Below are 18,145 nucleotides of genomic sequence, written 5' to 3'. Positions count from 1 at the left end.
TTTTTTTTTTTTTTTTTTTTTTTTTTTTTTTTTTTTTTTGACTTAGTTTTAAAACCCCAAGGAAGGTAGATTTCTCTAAGGGTATGTCTGTGTTCCATTCTGGCTTTCATGTTTGGATCACCTGGGAAGTTTATTCTTGCCTGGAATTACTGATATAGATTTTAGATGATACAGTTTTAGAATTTCTGCTTCATCTGAGCATGGTGACATATGCCTTTAATCCCAGAATTTGGGAGACAGAGGCAATTGGAGCTCTGTGATTTTAGAGCTAGCCTGACCTACATAGGGAGTCCCAGGCCAGCCAAGAGCTAGCGACACAGTGAGAGGTCTTCTCAAAAAGCAAAAACAATCAAATCCCCACAAAAACAAAAACACAAAACCAAACTAGGCACAGTAGTCTGAATTCAGATAGAATCGATCAAATGTTCAATTAGTTGAATATCTTTATTTAGTTGTATTCTCCTAAAGTGAGCCATCTGGGAATTGTTTTATTTTTAATCTGCTGGACTGTATATGAGCACACCAGCCACTGCTCATGTTGAGATCTGAGTGTAACTGTATGTAGTCAGTTCTCTCCTTCTACCTTAACTGGTGTGTTCTAGAAATCAACTCAGGTTGCCTGGTTTGCATGTCAAAAGTTTGCTGAGCCATCTAGGCATCCCAGGGTGGTATGTTCATATATTTATATTTAGTGTGTGAGGCTCAAGCTTAAATCTTTAGTAATAATTACATGTGCTTTTATGATGTTTGAAACCATCATTCCCTCCATTTGCTCTAGTTATTTAAATAAACCCTCATTTTATAGGTTACTCCTGAGCGAAGATGGCAGACGAGAAGCTGCCGCCCGGCTGGAAGAAGTATATGAGTCGCAGCTCAGGCCGGGTATACTACTTCAATCACATCACCAACGCCAGCCAGTGGGAGCGGCCCAGCGAAGGCAGCAGCAAGAACGGCCAGGGTGAGCCTGCCAGGGTGCGCTGCTCACACCTGCTGGTGAAGCACAGCCAATCTCGGAGGCCCTCATCCTGGCGCCAGGAAAAGATCACCAGGAGCAAGGAGGAGGCCCTGGAGCTCATCAATGGCTACATCCGGAAGATTAAGTCAGGAGAGGAGGACTTTCAGTCTCTGGCCTCACAGTTCAGTGACTGCAGCTCTGCCAAAGCCAGGGGAGACCTGGGTGCCTTCAGCAGAGGACAGATGCAGAAACCGTTTGAGGATGCATCATTTGCTCTACAGACTGGGGAGATGAGTGGGCCCGTGTTCACGGAGTCTGGCATCCATATCATCCTGCGCACAGAATGAGGGCAGGCACCTGGCCAGCCTGCTCCGGCTGCCACACAAGCCCATGGACGCCGTTCCTGCTGCTGTCACACAGTATTTATTGTTCCTAAAGTGACTGGGAGGGGGACTGAGCATCCCGTTCCTTGTTTGCCCCCATTTGGGGGCTGTCCTAGCCAGGCTCCTGGGGGAATTGACTTCAGAAGGGCAATGGGGTTGGGGAGACCCCCAGGCTCAGGGGATCAGAGGTGACCAGATCCTCCAGGTCTCGAAGGCAGGCAGGAGGGCCTTTTTTCTTGTTAGTTATATGCTCCATTCCTCTGTTCAGTTGCAAAAAGACACACAGCAACTCAGCCTCAAGGTGCAATGCAGCCCACTATACACCTTCCATTAAAACTGGGACCCTTAAAAAAATGTATAAATATGTTAATAAAGCATTAAAAAAACAGCTAAATCATGTAGTGACATTTTTGAGAAATTCGGAATTTTAGTTTCTTTTAAAAACACAAATACAGGGCTGGAGAGATGGCTCAGCAGTTAAGAGCACTGACTGCTCTTCCAAAGGACATGAGTTCAAATCCCAGCAACCACATGGTGGCTCACAACCATCTGTAATGAGATCTGATGCCCTCTTTGGGTGTGTCTGAAGACAGCTACAGTGTACTTATATAAAATAAGTAAATAAATCTTTAAAAACAAACAAGCCGGGCAGTGGTGGCTCATGCCTTTAATCCCAGCACTTGGGAGGCAGAGACAGGCAGATTTCTGAGTTCGAGGCCAGCCTGGTTTACAGAGTGAGTTCCAGGACAGCCAGGGCTACACAGAGAAACCCTGTCTCCAAAAACCAAAAAAGCCCAACAAAACCACAAATTTTAAAATGTGCTTTCATTTTAATCCCAGGTATAGGGATGGGGGAACTGCTTAGGACCGTCTGCAACAGCAGACAATGATTTGCCTCGAGCTCCAGCTCCGTTTTGCGAGCTGCAGATAGTTTCTATGATTGTGTGAGTTGGGAATTCTTGAAACTTATCAGTGATATATTAACAGTAGGTGGGGCCCAGAGATCACATATGCGGTTTGTTAGTAGTAGTGCTCAAAGAAAAAAAACAAAAGAAATTAAAGGATCACTTAGCGGGGCGTGGTGGCTCAAGCCTTTAATCCCAGCACTTGGGAGTCAGAGGCAGGTGGATTTCTGAGTTCGAGGTTAGCCTGGTCTACAGAGTGAGTTCCAGGACAGCCAGGACTATACAGAGAAATCCTGTCTCGAAACCAAATCAATCAATCAATCAATCAATCAATCAATCAATCAAGGATCCCTCTCCCACCCCACCCCCCTCCGTCCTCTTTCCCTCCCCTCTATGCTTATTTCTCTCAGGTCTAGTGTTAGAGGGGGAAGGGGTGGGGGAGGAGAATCTACAAAGTAGCAAAGATTCCTATCTTTTATTTAAGATAGAGACAGATAACAAAGTATTTTTGTTAGTGAAGTTAGCTATTTTAGCACCCCAGGCTTGGAGTGGGGTGATGTTTTTGTTGGCTTATTTATTTATTTATTTATTTTTTTCTTGTGCTCTCGCCTCTTTTCATATCAAGCTGAAGCCTCGGTCACCCAAACACTTCGAAGGGACCGCTCAAGCCAGGGCTCAGAATCCAAAAGGAGCCTGTGAGTGTGTGGGTGTCCAAAATGAAGGCAAGGGAGTGAGGTTGGCCTGGTTGATGGAAAATTCAGTTTTCAAAGTCCTGGCAGGGAAGGTAGCTTCTAAGGCGCCCTGCGCTTTACTACACTTTTAACTGCGCGCCATCGCCTCCGCTTTTGCCCAACCTCAACATGGCGCCTCCCTGTGCGACCGGAGCGACTTCGAGCCGGGGGCCACCGCACTCCCTCGGCCGCCCCCCGGGCCCGCATCAGCCTTTCCACGTAAAAACGCAGTGAAGCTCAGCTCCGAGCGCCGGATTCCCGAGCCCCTTGGTGACAGCGGGAGAGCCCGCCGCCGGTCCGTACAGGAGCATGGCGCCGCCCACGCTGGGCAGGCGCATCCCGCCTCCCCCGCCCCGCACTGAGCGCGGCCGGCGCTGCCCACCGACGCGGGGCACAGAGGACGGCGGGCAGCTCGGGAAGAGCCAGGCGCCCCGGCGGGGGTCGAGGCCCAGGCGCCCAGCCCGGCGCGCATCGCTCCCGCTCTTTCGCGTCCCGGACCCCGTGGTACTCGCAGCCGGAGTGACCCTGGGTGGTCGCCGACGCCGCGGCAGGTGAGCGGGGCAGAGGCCGGCGGACCGGCCGGGGAGGCACCGGGCGAAAGCGCCCCCGTTTCTGGACCTCTCCCAGCCGGTCGGGTCCCGAGGATGCCGGGTGGAGCGAGGAGGAGAACAGGGATGGGTGAGGCCCACCCTCCAGGCCGGACTCCCCGGCGCGCCCCTGCCGCTCCCTCGCCGACCGAAGCAGCTGTTTACGACGAAATCTGAACGGGGTTCCCGGCGCCGGGAGTCAGAGATCTTTTCTTTTCGCTTGAAAGACCAAAGACCCTTTCTGGAGGATTCTTTTGTGTTCAGCTTGGGCCGGCGTGCAGCTCCGACAGATGCAGGTCCCCGTGCCAGGATCCTCCCCCTGGGTTTCCTGGTTAGGTACCATAGGGTTTTATGATTGCTGAGTGAATGAATGAGAGCAATTAAATAGCACCCCCCCTCCCAAATACATCCTACTACTCTTTAATTATAGCTGCCAGTGTGGAATTGTGGTGGTGTGGCAGTCTGTGGCCGCAGGGTACCCTTATGCAGGAAACCAGGAGGCACTTAACTGTAGAAAACTGAAGTCACAGTAAAGACACAGAATCGGACCTCAGTAGTGATGGGGGAATAGGACATTTTAAGAAAAATGGGTCACTTTTACTGAAGTTATTGTCACTTTTAAACCACAGGTTCAGTGCTACCCTAAACACCTTGAACAGCCCCTCCTAACAGTGACATCACACAGATGACACAGGGATTTATGTCTGTCAACAAATGGGTATCTGTTTGCCGGGCTTGGGGGCTTGGAGGGGTATACTAATAGAGCATTTATGGAAAATATGATGCCGGGCTTGGGTGCTTGGAGGGACTAATAGAGCATTTATGGAGAATATGATTGATCTTGGTTCTTGAGAAGTTCAAAATCTAGACAAAGCTTTTCATTTTGTTTTTAAAGTACAAATTAGCGCTTTCCCCACCAGACCCCCAATTCCTCTTTCCATCTTTGCTTACTGCCACTTTTCCATTTCAGGCACCCCTGGCTTCTGCTGGAGGAATGAAAATACACCCCCCTCCTTTCACCCCTACCCCGACATTATAACTTGGTGAAATTCTACTCCTTTCAAAGACAGGTCACATGTCATCTTTTCTGGGAAAGTTTTCTCAGCTTCCTCCTCTTCAGAATAGCAGCGTCATGCTAATATGAGTTTCATTGTGGCTCCTTGCAAGCATGTCTGTCTGTCTCTGATTAGATTGTTTTCAACTTTCTATCCCTATTGGAATAATCATATTTTGACTGGAATTAAAGGCAGTGATGGATGCCAGCTGTCTCACAATCAGCCTTGCAGGACTTTGGAGAAAAATGTAAACATTCATAAGGTTGAAGGAAGTGCCCTGGGAGGAGACAGGACCTGAACAGGGTCTTGGGGGGACGGGGACAGTCTTTTGTGACTAAAAGCATCTTGCCTTTCCTCTTCTCTGTATCCAGTGAATGACTTCCTCTGGACAGCTCCCTGGTGTTTGAAGAGGATAAAATTAGATGTTTTGTTTCTTATAGAATCTGTAGGTAATGAACATTGGATCTGTTGCGCTTCCAAACTCTAGTAGTACTTAAGACAATGGAGAAATGAGTTTTGGAAGGAAAAGTTGGGCAGGGAGTGGTGGCACATGGCTTTCTGGGATTGAAAGCCCCAGGAGCTGGGGCGGGCAGCTCTTTATGAGTTCGGGGGCTGTATGGTGAGTCCTAGGCTAGCTAGAAAGTACATAGGGCGGGGGGCTGGCAAGATGGCTCAGTGGGCAAGATGGCTCAGTGCTCTTCCCAAGGTCCTAAGTTCAAATTCCAGCAACCACATGGTGGCTCACAACCACCGGTAATGAGATCTGACACCCTCTTCTGAGGGACCCTGGATTGCCAAAACAGAGGCAGAGGCAGGTGCCTGTAGCCAGGGTTGTGAGATCTTGTTTCAAAAGGAAAGAAAAGAAAAGAAAAAGACAGAAGCTACTTAAGCAGTAAGGGGGGTTATTTTTGGCCCACTGCCCAGCAGGAGCAGGAGGTAGCTGGGCAAGTCACATCCGTGGTCAAGAAATAGCAACAAAGTCTTCTAGTGCACAGTTCCTTTTTAAGGAACTGTTGTTAGGCCAGAACCCAGCTCAAGAAATGGTGCTGCCCAAGTGTGGGGAGAGTCTTCCCACCTCAGTGAACACCATCAAGAAAACTGCTCAGCAGCATCCCCGTGAGCTGAGCCAGCCTGATCTGGGCAGTTCTCCTGAGGGTCCTTTCCAAGGTGACAGTGACACTGACGGTCACAACAAGTCTGCAGATTTGAATTCCAGTAACTTTATTCTGTTTTTAAATTGAGGTCTCTTGTGATTTTAGATAATTATACCAAGTGATTCTTCTCTCCAGTGTGCAGAAGGGGGCCAAATCTCTTTAAAACATAGTACATTTCTTTAGATTCTTTGACTACCGTCCAAGTATGTAATGAGCTGAATTAGTGCTTATGACAATAGTTTGTGATCTTCAAAGTGTTATTATCAGCGTTGTAAATGCTGAAGCATCATTTTTCTTAACTGGAAACAGCGAAGGGTGGGGAGGGCTTAAAAACTTTAATGTAATTAAAAGATTTCTTTTGTGGGGAGTGGTGGTGCACGCCTTTAGTCCCAGCACTTGGGAGGCAGAGGCAGGTGGATTTCTGAGTTCGAGGTCAGCCTGGTCTACAAAGTGATTTCCAGGACAGCCAGAGCTATACAGAGAAACCCTGTCTCGAAAAACCAAAGGGGGGGGGGAGGAAGGGAGAGGAAAAAAAAAGATTTCTTTTATGGGGCTGAAGAGATGGCTCAGCTGTCAAGAGCAGTGACTAGTCTTGCGGAGCACCCAGGTTCAGTTCCCAACACCCCCACAAACACCTGGTAACCCGATAAGCCCAGTCCTAGGGTATCCGATGCCCTCTTCTGGCCTTTGAGGGTACTTACACAGTCTACATATGTGCAGGTAAACACACTCATACACATAAAGTAAATATCAGGCTGGGAAACTGGGTCAGCAATTAAGAGGACTGTCTTCTGTAGCATCTAGTTTCTACTACCCTGCGTTAAGTTCCAGGTAGACCGAATTAAAAGCCACCACCCTGGTTCCCTTGGATCCACGGATGAAAGACAGACACCCACAAGCTTGCTTTTAATATGCTTTTTAGCTCAATGGTTGGGCACTTCTAAGCCTCCGAAGGCTAACGTGCCGTTACCTTCACTTCCAGCTCAACACCTCTAAATCTGCCCGCAGCTTAGTTTCCTTCTGATCTCCCACCTGCTAACCCAGTCCCAGGTGGGGAAATGGCCATTCCTACCGACATCTCACATGGCTGGTGGCTTGCTCTCTTATCTTGTGTCTCCTAGCCTGCCTGCGGGAACCTGGAAGTCCCCCCCTGTTCTGCCCAGCTGGTGGCCACTAGTATCTTTATTGATGAACCGAGAACCAATTGAGGAATGGGACCTTTAATATTCACATGCAGATTCCAGATCAAAGCATCAGAACTGCCCCTATAGCTCACTTTTTCTGTCCAATTTAAAAAACAAACAAGCAGGGCAGTGGTGGCGCACGCCTTTAATCCCAGCACTCGGGAGGCAGAGGCAGGCGGATTTCTGAGTTCGAGGCCAGCCTGGTCTACAAAGTGAGTTCAAGGACAGCCAGGGCTACACAGAAAAACCCTGTCTCGAAAAACCAAAAAACCAACCAAACAACAACAACAAAACCCCTCTTCTCTCAGACATAAATTGAACAGAGGATGAAGGTTTGATTCTCAGCACACACATGTTGTCTCACTATCATCTGTTAAGTGTAGTTTTAGAGGACCTGGTGCTCTCTTCTGACCAACTCGGGCATCAGGCACACACAAGTCGTGCCATCTCTACTCTGCCAGCCTAACCCACTTTCTTAGACTTCTATCCTGTTCCCAGAAATCCAAGAGGCAATCAACACTGAAGGTCATAGGGTCAAGCAGTTCTACCAGCTAAGACTTCTTAAAGAGCCAGTTGGCTAGCAGGTGGGGATCCTTTAAAGGGCCAGGCGCACAAGATAAATCATGATACAGTAAAATAAGTCTCTAGAAAAATGTCTTTGTTAACTGGTCCAGACTAGAGTGTTAGATAATATTCATATTCTTTTGGGGGGGGGAGTGGATACGGGGGTTTCGAGACAGGGTTTCTCTGTGTAGCCCTGGCTGTCCTGGAACTCACTCTGTAGACCAGGCTGCCTTGAATTTAGAAATCTGCCTGCCTCTGCTTCCCAAGGGCTGGGACTATAGGCGTGCGCCACCACAGCCCGGCTATTTATTTATTTATTGTATCATGTTCTTAGCAACTACTTGAAAAGGTTTTCTTCAGGTTGGAGAGATGGCTCAGTGGTTAAGAGCACTGACTGCTCTTCCAGAGATCCTGAGTTCAATTCCCAGCAACCACATGGTAGCTCGCAACCATCTGTAATGGGATCTCATGCCCTTTTCTGGTGTCTGAAGACGGCTACAGTGTACTCATATAAATTAAATAAGTCTTAAAAAAAAAAAAAGAATGCCTACACGTTTTTCTTAAGCATGTTATAGAGTCTAGACAGTACTGTTTCTCAGCCGCAGTTATTGATTATTTTTGGTTGTTCTGGAGCTCACTATGTAGACCAGACTCACCTCAGCCTCAGAGATTTACCTGCCTCTCCATTATTATTATTATTATTATTATTATTATTATTATTATTATTATTTTAAATCTAGGGGAAGGGTGTATGTGTGTGTGCTCACCTGTGCATGGGCATGGAAGCCAGAGATCAGCTTTGAGTATCTTTAGGCACGATGTGGTGCCTGGATTTTCAGCAGTACTAGGAGCTGAACTCATGCTTTTATAGCAAGGACTTTGTCTACTGAGCCATCTCCCCAGTCATTTCTATCCACAGGATTGGAACAGGAATCCATCCATCTCAGCACAGCATTGGAAGGTGGTTAGAAGCATGGTTTCCACAATGTTGGTTTTGTTGTTTGTTTTGAATTAGTGACCCCAGCCTTGAAGCTGTTCTTCCACCTGTCAAGTGCTGAGATTACAAGAGCCAGTGACCTTTCCTATGAGCTCTAGGCCACAAAAGTAAAGATGGGTGTGGTGGAGCACGTCTGTAGGCCTGGCATTTATGAATTGGAGGCAGGACGGTTGTGAGTTCAAGGCCAGCCTGGGCTACAGAGAGAGCTCAAGGACACTAGGGGCTATGTAGTGGAATACTGTCTTGAAAGATTTAGGATTGAATCACTAATCCCTTTGCTTAAAGCAGAAGTAGGTGATTTAAGTCTTCTTTCAGTTTAAGCACCCCACCCCCAACTTGTGACATGTATTCAGGAGTGGGGTACATTATTCCAGCTATGCCCATGACTTGCAGGCGTCATTGGCTAAGTATGTTTAGTCACTGAGGAAGAGTATATAAACGAATAAAACCTTAGCAAGACTGTTGAGAAAACAACTAAAACGACAGCTAACCATTGGCTTAGTCAGTGACACTGGATGAACACGTTTGGCTCATTGTCTTTCTTTCCTAGGAAAGGAAACAGACTTAACTGAGGATGTCTGAAAACCTTGACAAGTCCCATGTAGACGAAGCAGGAGAGGCAGAGGCGGCTGCCTCCGAGCAAGGCCTGGAAGGTGCTCTGGAGTGCTCTGATGAAACCTTACAGAAAAAAGTGAAGTCGGACTCACCTAGTTCCCAAAGAGTGGGAAGACCTCACTGTAAGCAAATCTGACTTTGATTAAAAGCACTACCGTCGGTTTTTCAAGTGGCTTCCTTGGGCGCGTGGCTCTGAACTAAGTCCTCAGAGGAGGACCAGGTCACCAGTGCTTAGAATTGACATAGCAGTAGTTCCCCAACTGGCAGCCTAGCTGCTGGTGGGTTTACAGTTGTTTGAGAAGTTAAAACTTTAGAACAGTGAGGCTCTCCAGCTTCTCTGAAGTAATCTGAGAAACAGAAGACTAGAGGGAAACTGGCTTTAACAGTGAAAAGTCTGAGACCCCTGAGAGCCAGGCCTTATGCAGGTTAAATGAAAAATGGGTGAGTTTACCATACCTTAAATTCATCTCCCCAGGGCTTGGTTTCCACAGACTGAAGAGATTCAGTTTGCTGAGTGAGAGTGGAAATTATTTGAGGCTCCCGCAGGGAGTCGGCCTCCAGGTGAAAGGTGGCTAGCTCTGCCATAAATTGCCTGGCTTATGTATTTTATTAAGAATACGTAAACTTTTTGAAGTGAATCCAAAACTGCAGGTCTCTAGAAGGGAGTGTCACAGTCTAAGAATGTCGGTGTTGATGCTATCAAACTGCAAATGAAGAGTCCTTCTGCGGATTGGGAAGAAGGACAAATATTTTGAGGTTTTGAGGTGTGTTTCTGAAACAGTCAAAGCCATTCCTAAACAGTGTATCAGCCACCACAACGTACTTATACCACATATATACAAATGGGCCTAAAGCACAAATTGTTCCTAGGGAAGATCGTGGTAATGTTACCTGGTGTGCATCTGTGACTTACTGTCTCCAGCGTGTGTAGTTAGGGAGATGGGTCCCCATCCCGTTAAGTGAGGCATTCTACCTCCTAGAGTTGTTGTGACTATGAAGGAATTCATGTGAAGCATTGAGAATGGAGCTTAGCAGCAGCTCAGTGTTCAATAACCTTCAGTGTATTATGTCATCTGCTGCATTTTATAATGGTGGGACTTGCCGGAGGCCTGCTCCGGCTAGGGGACGAGCCGAGGTGGAGCGGAGTCAGACGAAGGCTGGAGACTGAGGACCCTGGCCTTGCAGTCTTACTATTTGTGCTTTCATAAGTGCTGGTTTCCTTTCTCTTGCTATTTGTGCTTTCATGAACGCTGGTTTCTTTTCTTTCTTGCCTAAGGACCTCTCACTGTCCAGGCCAAAAAGGATTGGAACTCATTAACTCTTTGTGAACCAGAGAGAAAAGAAAGGAAGAAAATTGGGGGCTGGAGAGATGACTCAGCTATTAAGAGCACTTGACTGCTCTTCCAAAGGTCTTGAGTTCAATTCCCAGCAACCACACGGTGGTTCACAATCATCTGCAATGGGATCCGATGCCCTTTTCTGGTGTGTCTGAAGACAGTGTACTCATATGCATAAAATAAATAAATCTTTTTTAAAATAAAAGAAAGGAAGAAAATTAAAATCCTTTACACGGGCAATATGCACACACACACACACACACACACACACACACACACACACTCACTCACAGCTGAGTTAGTCCTGACCACCTGTCTTTATCAACTTCACAAGTATTAATGCATACTTAAAATATACATACCTATGCTTACTTATGCCTGTCGATATTTGGTGGATGGAGCAAAAGCTCCCATGAGCAAGTTCCAACAAGCAGGTGCCACCATCAAAAAACCTCACTCATTCTGGATGAAAAAGCAGCTCCAACCTTTATTGTTCAGAAAAAGAAAAGGCTTCTACCTTTTTATTGCTGAATGAAAGAGCCTCTCCCTTATTATCGTCGTTCTAAGTTCTTATACTTTCTTGAGAGACTTGATCACATGGTTTTCCAAGCATCTTTACATTCCATGAGTTCATAGCAAGTTTAAGACACTAATTCAAGTCATAAATTGATAAGGAGTTTCAGCAGAAATGTTTACATGTGTTTTCATTAAGACTAATACCTGCCTAAACTTTATCTGTTACTAACTTCATAAGTTCATGAAAAGTTTAAAACAGGGCTGGTAAGATGGCTCAGCTATTAAGAGCACTGACTGCTCTTCCGAAGGTCCTGAGTTCGAATCCCAGCAACCACATGGTGGCTCACAACCACCTGTAATGAGATCTGACGCCCTCTTCTGGTGTGTTTAAAGACAGTCACAGTGTACTTACATATAATAATAAACTTTTTTTAAAAGTTTAAAACAAGCTGGAGAGATGGCTCATCTGTTAAGAGCACCAACTGCTCTTCTGAAGGTCCTGAGTTCAAATCCCAGCAACCACATGGTGGCTCACAACCATCTATAATGATATCTGATGCCCTCTTCTGGGATGTCTAAAGACAGCTACAGTGTACTTACATGTAATAAATAAATCTTTAAAAAAATATTTTAAAAAATTTAAAACAATAATTCTTATAAGTTAGCATGGTTTTGTCTCATTAGTTTTGAAGTTTTGTATTGATAAATTAGTCGATATTTTATTTTCTGTCCTTGCACCTGCAATAAATTGTCCATTCCCAGTTTATGACCTTTACTTAGCAGATAGTGGTCTCACAGCTAACCTAGAAAGAATGTTTTCCCTGATTGTAAATTTATTCCAAGCCTTCTTTCTTATCCTAGTGCAGTTAACCCTAGACACATGAAGGTTTACAGAATTCTAATTGCAGCTTTCATACTATAGAGGGTTCAAAATTACTTGTATAAATTTAGGAATTCCATAGAATCATTATTAAGAATTATGAAATGATCAATTTGTCTACACAGCATTACTACGTATCTTTGTTAATCTGCAGAAAATCTGCCCAATAAGGTGGGCTAATGTCCAGGAATCATTAGACTATGTAATAATGATAGGAAAGGCATATCAGAAGCAGGGGTCAATCCTGAGATGAGATCTATAAAGACCTTGCAATTCTGAGTTTACCCATTGCAGCCATGCAAAACGATGGGCCATCTCCAGAAACTAATTTGCATGCCTTCAGCCTTTCCTAGATGGCTCCAGACAGAGACTGAGTGTTGTAGTGTGCATGCTATTGTTTGAGTCTGAAATGTCCTCCACAGGGATCCAGTTGTGGCACTCTGAGGAGGGAGGGTCCTTTGGATCTGCCTTTGAGGGAATTGGAGTCCCCAGCCACTTCTTCACTCTCCTTTTCTTTCTGGGCTGAACTGAGCAGCTTTTCCAGTCATGTGGATCCTGCCTTTATGTGCAGCTCACCACAGACCCAAAAGGATGGGCACAGTAGATCAGGGACTAGAATTTCCAAACCTGTAAGCCAGCTTCCCACTCCCAATGGTTTTGAGATCCAGGCCAGCCTCAAATTCTCTCTGTACCTAAACATAACCTTGAACTCCTGATCATCTTGTCTCTATTTTCAAAGTACTTGGTTACAGCCCTGTACCAGCTTGTATGTATATATGTATATATTTGAGTCAAGTTCTCACTCTGTAGACTTGGCTGCCCTTGAACTCACTTTATTGGTTTGCCTCAAACTCTTGTAGTCTAACTGCCTTAGCCTCTGGGTGCTGTGATGACAGGTATAAGCTACCACACCCAACAACTTTTTCTCTTGAGTTGATTTATCTCCAGTATTCCCGACAGCAGTAGAAAACTAACAGAGACTGCTAACACGGTTTTCATTTACTGTAGCTCCTAATGAGGATTTCTGGTTTATGTTTTCAGCTATTCTGGGAAGGATGGACTTGGGACTTGCTTTTTGCCATTCTGTAAATATTGGCTTGACTCTAATGTGAAGCTAGTATTAGGTTGTATTATTTGTAATTACATGTGGTCATATATTTTCCTCCAGTTTTCAAGGAGCCAGAAGCTGCTAAGAAGACCCAGGTTTCCCTTTCAGCTCCTATGCTGGGTGGTTGACAACTGCTTATAACGACAGCTCCAGGAAATCCAATGCTTTTTCTCCACTCTGGGCACCAGCACTCACATTCATATAGATACACAAAGTTCTTTTAAAAGTTATTTTTTAAATTGATGTTTGAGCCAAGCAGTGGTGGCACATGTTTTTAATCCCAGCACTCAGGAGCCAGAGGCAGGTGGATCTCTTGAGTTCAAGGTCAACATGGTCTACAGAGTGAGTTGTAGGATAGCCAGGGCCACACAGAGAAACCCTGCCTCAAAACAAACAGTTGATGTTGAGTTTCATTAAAAAGTAATTGAAATTTGGATTGGGATTAGGATAAAATCTCTAGCAATTTCTTAAAGGACTCTAAATGTGTTTCTGTCTTTTTTTTTTTTTTTTTTTTACGAGACAGGGTTTCTCTGTATAGCCCTGGCTGTCCTGGAGCTCACTTTGTAGACCAGGCTGGCCTCGAACTCAGAAATCCGCCTGCCTCTGNGCTCACTTTGTAGACCAGGCTGGCCTCGAACTCAGAAATCCGCCTGCCTCTGCCTCCCGAGTGCTGGGATTAAAGGCGTGCGCCACCACGCCCGGCTGTTTCTGTCATTTTTACTACATAAACATATATAAAGCAATTTTCTCAGAATAAACAAGAACAAAATCACAATGTTGCTCAACTTTGAAAAACATTGAAGATACCATATGTACTTCAGTGTCAACTATTCAGCCAAGACTTAATTACTTCTATAAAATATTTTATAAGCATATCTATCTCATTAGTGTGCAAATTCTCCCCTCTACCCCGTGACTGTCTCTCTGTCTTTGTCTCTGTCTCTTTCTTTTCAAAACAGGGTTTCTCTGTATAACCTTAGCTGGCCTACAACTCACTCTATAGACCAGAATGGCCTTGAATCTACAGAAAATTGCCAGCCTCTATCTCCCAAGTTCCTAGATTAAAGTCAGGCACCATCACACCAGCTGAGTGGCATTCTTTTATATGTTTGTTTGTTTGTTTGTTTGTTTTTGAGATAGGGTTTCTCTGTGTACCCCTACCTGTCCTGGAACTCACTCTGTAGATCTGTCTGGCCTCTGATCTCAGAGCTCTGCCTGCCTCTGCCAGCAGAGTGCTGGGATTAAAGGCCTGGGCCGCCACCACCACCTGGCTGTCATCCTTTTGTAGATGCATGTAAGTATTTAATTGTTTTTAGAAATATTAAGCTGAGTAGTGGTAGTGCATGCCTTTAATCCCAGTACTTGGGAGATAGAGACAGGCAGATCTCTGTGAGTTCAAGGATAGCCTAGTCTACAAAGCAAGTTTCCTCCTCTTCCTCACCTTCCTCCTCATCTTCCTTCTCCTCTTCCTCCTCCTCTTCCTCATCTTCTTCCTCCTCCTTTTCCTCCTCCTCATCTTCCTCCTTTTCCTCCTCCTCCTCTTCCTCCTGCTGCTGCTATTCCTTTTTTGTTTTTTTCTGAGAGGATTTCTCTGTGTAGCATTGGCTGTCCTGTAACTAGCTCTGACCTTGAACTCACAGAGATGTGCTTGCCTCTGCCTCCGGAGTACTGGGATTAAACGTGTGTTTCATTAAGCTCACTTTTTATTTTCTCTTCAGCAATCTTAGTGGGGATCATGTTTTGTGTGTTGTAGAAATGTTTATTACTTTTAGGATTCTAGGTAAAAGGAAAGTAAGACAAAGCTAGATCTGTTGTGTGAAGTGTTGGGACAGAGCTCTCAGTGCAGCTGCCATCGCTGGCTGTAACCTAACGGACTTCTCATGCTGGTTTCTGTTACAGCCAGTCCCGCTCGGCTTGTCACTGTAGAGGAACTTCTAGAAACAGCAAAAGGAGTCACCAACATGGCTCTGGCCCATGAAATTGTAGTAAACGGAGACTTCCGGATTAACGCTGTTGAATTAGCCGAAGGCAGGTGCGTGCATGGACTTGAGTACTAGAGCATTTCCCAGGTCTGGGAATGGCTTTTCACTCAATGCCAGTGTGTTTAAGTACATTCTTCCTTTTTTACATCACTGCTAAAAATATTTCTAGGTCAGGAGTGACTGCTGTTATTTGAGTCTGAAAGTCACGCGTACTTCAGGATACAAGTAAAGGCTCTGGAGTCTGTGAAGATCTTTGATGCCATCTTTTCCCTATTAGGATGTAGTAGCCACTCTTATTTTTCCAATGTTGTCAGTGCACTGTTTCATTCACTTCCGTTAACTGTATCATCTAATTCCCAGCCTTTGCCGAGCCAGGGAAGCCAGGTGAGGTGGTAGCACGTGCCCGCAATCCTAACACTTGGGAAGTAGAGGCAGGAGGATCAGTCCAAGGTCCTCCTCAACTATGTAGTGAGCTAGAAGCCAGGCAGAGCTACAAGGAGCCCCTATGTCAAAAAACAGAAACAAGACAAGATAATAATAAAAGATGAAGGCTGGAGAGATGGCTCAGTAGTTAAGGGTACTTACTGCTCTTGCAAGAACTTGAGTACAATTCCAGGCACCTATGCTGGGCAGTGTACAGTCACCTGCAACTCCATTTCCACAGAGATCCATTGCCTCTGGCTCTGTAGGCACCGGTATTCACAAATGTGTATCATAGGAACTTGCTGAAGTCAGAGAAATGACAGTTACCAACTCTGAATTTTCCAGTCTTTCAGAAATTTAAAATTTGTGTATGAGTGTTTTTCCTGCATGCAGTTATCTGCATCATGTACATGTGTGGTGTCCACAGGGTCAGAAGACAGTGATGAACCTCCTGGACCTGGACTCAACTGAAGAGTTGTGAGCCAACATGTGGGTGCTGAGAAGTAAATCCGTATCTGCTGCTGCAAGAGCAGCCCATGCCTTCACTGCTGAGGCGTCTCTCCAGCACGCCAGTCTTTTCCTGATGGCATTGTTATGGCTTGTCACTGGATTCACATTGGCTACAAAGTGAGGTGAAAGCCACTCTCCTTAAGAGGCAAAGTAAAGAGTTGTGTCATTGGCTTGCACATCTAGTACACATCTCCTTGGTTCCTATGGTTTTACAGATTTGTTACTCTGTAGCCATAGAATTTATAATTTTGAAAAGTGATTTTAAACAGGCATATATAATATTTGTCTTTTTATTTTTCCTGTTGTCTTTAGCTTGGAGAAGAGAGTAAAAGAGATTGTACATAAAGCATTCTGGGATTGCTTGAGTGTCCAGTTAAGTGAAGAGCCCCCAACATATGACCATGCCATCAAACTTGTAGGAGAGATCAAAGAGGTAAGACTAAGAGTGAGTGGTGCTTAGGGACCATTTACTATGCCAGAAAACTAAAGGAATTAAGGGCCCCAAGGTTAATTTATTTGAAGGAATTTGGATTATTTGACTCAGTCACTGCTGCCCTTTAACGTCTTTTTTTTTCGACCAAGTCATGATAACCTGAAGGTTCTACTTTTGTACAACAAAGAAAATGTTCATCTTGCTTAGAGACTACAAAACTTGCATTATAAAATAGAGTATTTATAAAATTTTAGTAACTAACATTCAACTTATATTAGCCAAAAAGTAATTACGCCTTGGGATAGAAAAGGCTGGGGATGGAAGGACTTTCCTCAGTGGCTTTAACCTTCATACTGAAGAATTGTTACCTGGGAAAATTAGAATCCGTGGTTGGCTCACAGGCTTCCATAGCAACTTGGCTTATCATTGATTATTTGTAGGCAAACATGGCAATACATACCCTGATGCTAGCTAGCACTTGGGAAGCTGGATAGCGAGCTTGTAGGTAGATGGGACAACACATCAAGACCCTGCCCCAAAGAACACACACCAGCCAACCAACAAACTCCCAGGGTTTTCTCGCGTCCAGGTGGTTGCTAGAATATGAACAAAGCTTACATAGTTATTTTTAATGATTTGTGTGCACGTCTGTTTGCAGATGTGTTAAATAAGAAGCTGAAAATATGTGCATTATAATAGCAGTAGGTAATCCTTTCTTTTTGAATAGTAACAAACCCTTCATGTATAATAAAAATGATTCATGACTGAGAAATTTTGACTAAGCTTACTTTGCTCTCTTGTAGACTCTGTTATCTTTCTTGCTGCCTGGTCACACTAGACTAAGAAACCAGATAACGGAAGTCTTGGATCTGGAGCTGATAAAACAAGAAGCAGAGAATGGGGCCCTAGACATTTCCAAGCTGGCAGAGTTCATTATTGGCATGATGGGGATATTGTGTGCACCTGCTCGAGATGAGGAAGTTAAAAAACTAAAGGGCATTAAGGAAATAGTGCCTCTCTTCAGGTATGGAATGTGTCCATAGCAATACTTCTAGTTGAAAACGCTGCGGGGCATGGTGGCACATGCCTTTAATCCCAGCACTAGGGAGGCAGAGGCAGGTGGATTTCTGAGTTCAAGACCAGCCTGGTCTACAGAGTGAGTTCCAGGACAGAAAAAAAAAAAAAAGAAAACCAATTGCAGATTTACTTTTTGGTTTTTCAAGACAGTGTTTCTCTGTGTAGCCCTGGCTGTCCTGGAATTTACATTTACATTTCATGAAGCCTAGGAATTCAGTCATTTCAAAAGTGTTTCTAAAACAAACATCTAAAACACAGAAATGTTAGAATTTTGTCACTAACTGCCACTGTTTTTGTAGCACTAAGAGGCTAAGGTTGGATCTTGATTTCAAATCTATTTTGAGGGCACACAGTAAGATACTGTCTTAAAAAAAGAGAGAGAGAATGAATAAGGGCTACAAAGATGGTTTAGTGGTTAAGAGTGTAGGCTGCTTCTCCAGAGGACCCAGGTTCAATTCCCAGCAACCACATAGCAGTTCACAACTGTCTGTAACTCCAGTTTAGGGGATCTGACACCCTCACACAGACATACATATAGGCTAAATACCAATGCACATAAAATAGTCATTTAAGCATGGCTGAATTGAATGAATAAGTAAAATAAGGCAGAGAGAGGCAGCTTCTTAGTTCCAGCTGCTTGTGTCTGCGATGACTTACGTCGTCCAGTCTGTTGACTTTTATAAAGAGAAGTCGGGCGATCTGGGCTTTTGAAAGCACCCAGTGAGCATGTTTAGGGTTTCTCTAAATCA

General features: G+C 44.9%; 1 protein-coding gene and 1 pseudogene across 4 annotated transcripts in view; both read left to right on the top strand.

Moving 5' to 3' along the window:
• The window catches only part of LOC110290343, a 2,518-nt pseudogene extending 836 nt beyond the window's left edge, over window positions 1-1,682 (top strand). The window contains exon 2 of one of the 2 annotated variants that reach the window (XR_002377423.1): window positions 806-1,682. The product of XR_002377423.1 is annotated as a peptidyl-prolyl cis-trans isomerase NIMA-interacting 1 pseudogene, transcript variant X1 (transcript). The remainder of the gene's footprint in view (window positions 1-805) is intronic. The other variant, XR_002377424.2, reaches the window with a different exon arrangement.
• A 1,757-nt stretch (window positions 1,683-3,439) lies between these two features.
• The window catches only part of Tcp11l1 (t-complex 11 like 1), a 32,853-nt gene continuing 18,147 nt past the window's right edge, over window positions 3,440-18,145 (top strand). The window contains exons 1-5 of one of the 2 annotated variants that reach the window (XM_021154593.2): window positions 3,440-3,525; window positions 9,066-9,252; window positions 14,871-15,003; window positions 16,199-16,319; window positions 17,123-17,343. In XM_021154593.2, the coding sequence (XP_021010252.1) occupies window positions 9,090-9,252; window positions 14,871-15,003; window positions 16,199-16,319; window positions 17,123-17,343 (638 nt within the window). In that variant the 5' untranslated portion in view covers window positions 3,440-3,525; window positions 9,066-9,089. Of the gene's footprint in view, window positions 3,526-9,065; window positions 9,253-14,870; window positions 15,004-15,803; window positions 16,009-16,198; window positions 16,320-17,122; window positions 17,344-18,145 lie in introns of those variants that run through there. The other variant, XM_029474482.1, reaches the window with a different exon arrangement.

This window comes from Mus caroli, chromosome 2 (genome assembly GCF_900094665.2).
Source record: "Mus caroli chromosome 2, CAROLI_EIJ_v1.1, whole genome shotgun sequence".
NCBI classification, from domain to species: Eukaryota; Metazoa; Chordata; class Mammalia; order Rodentia; family Muridae; genus Mus; species Mus caroli.
This window is presented reverse-complemented; position numbering and strand designations above follow the sequence as displayed.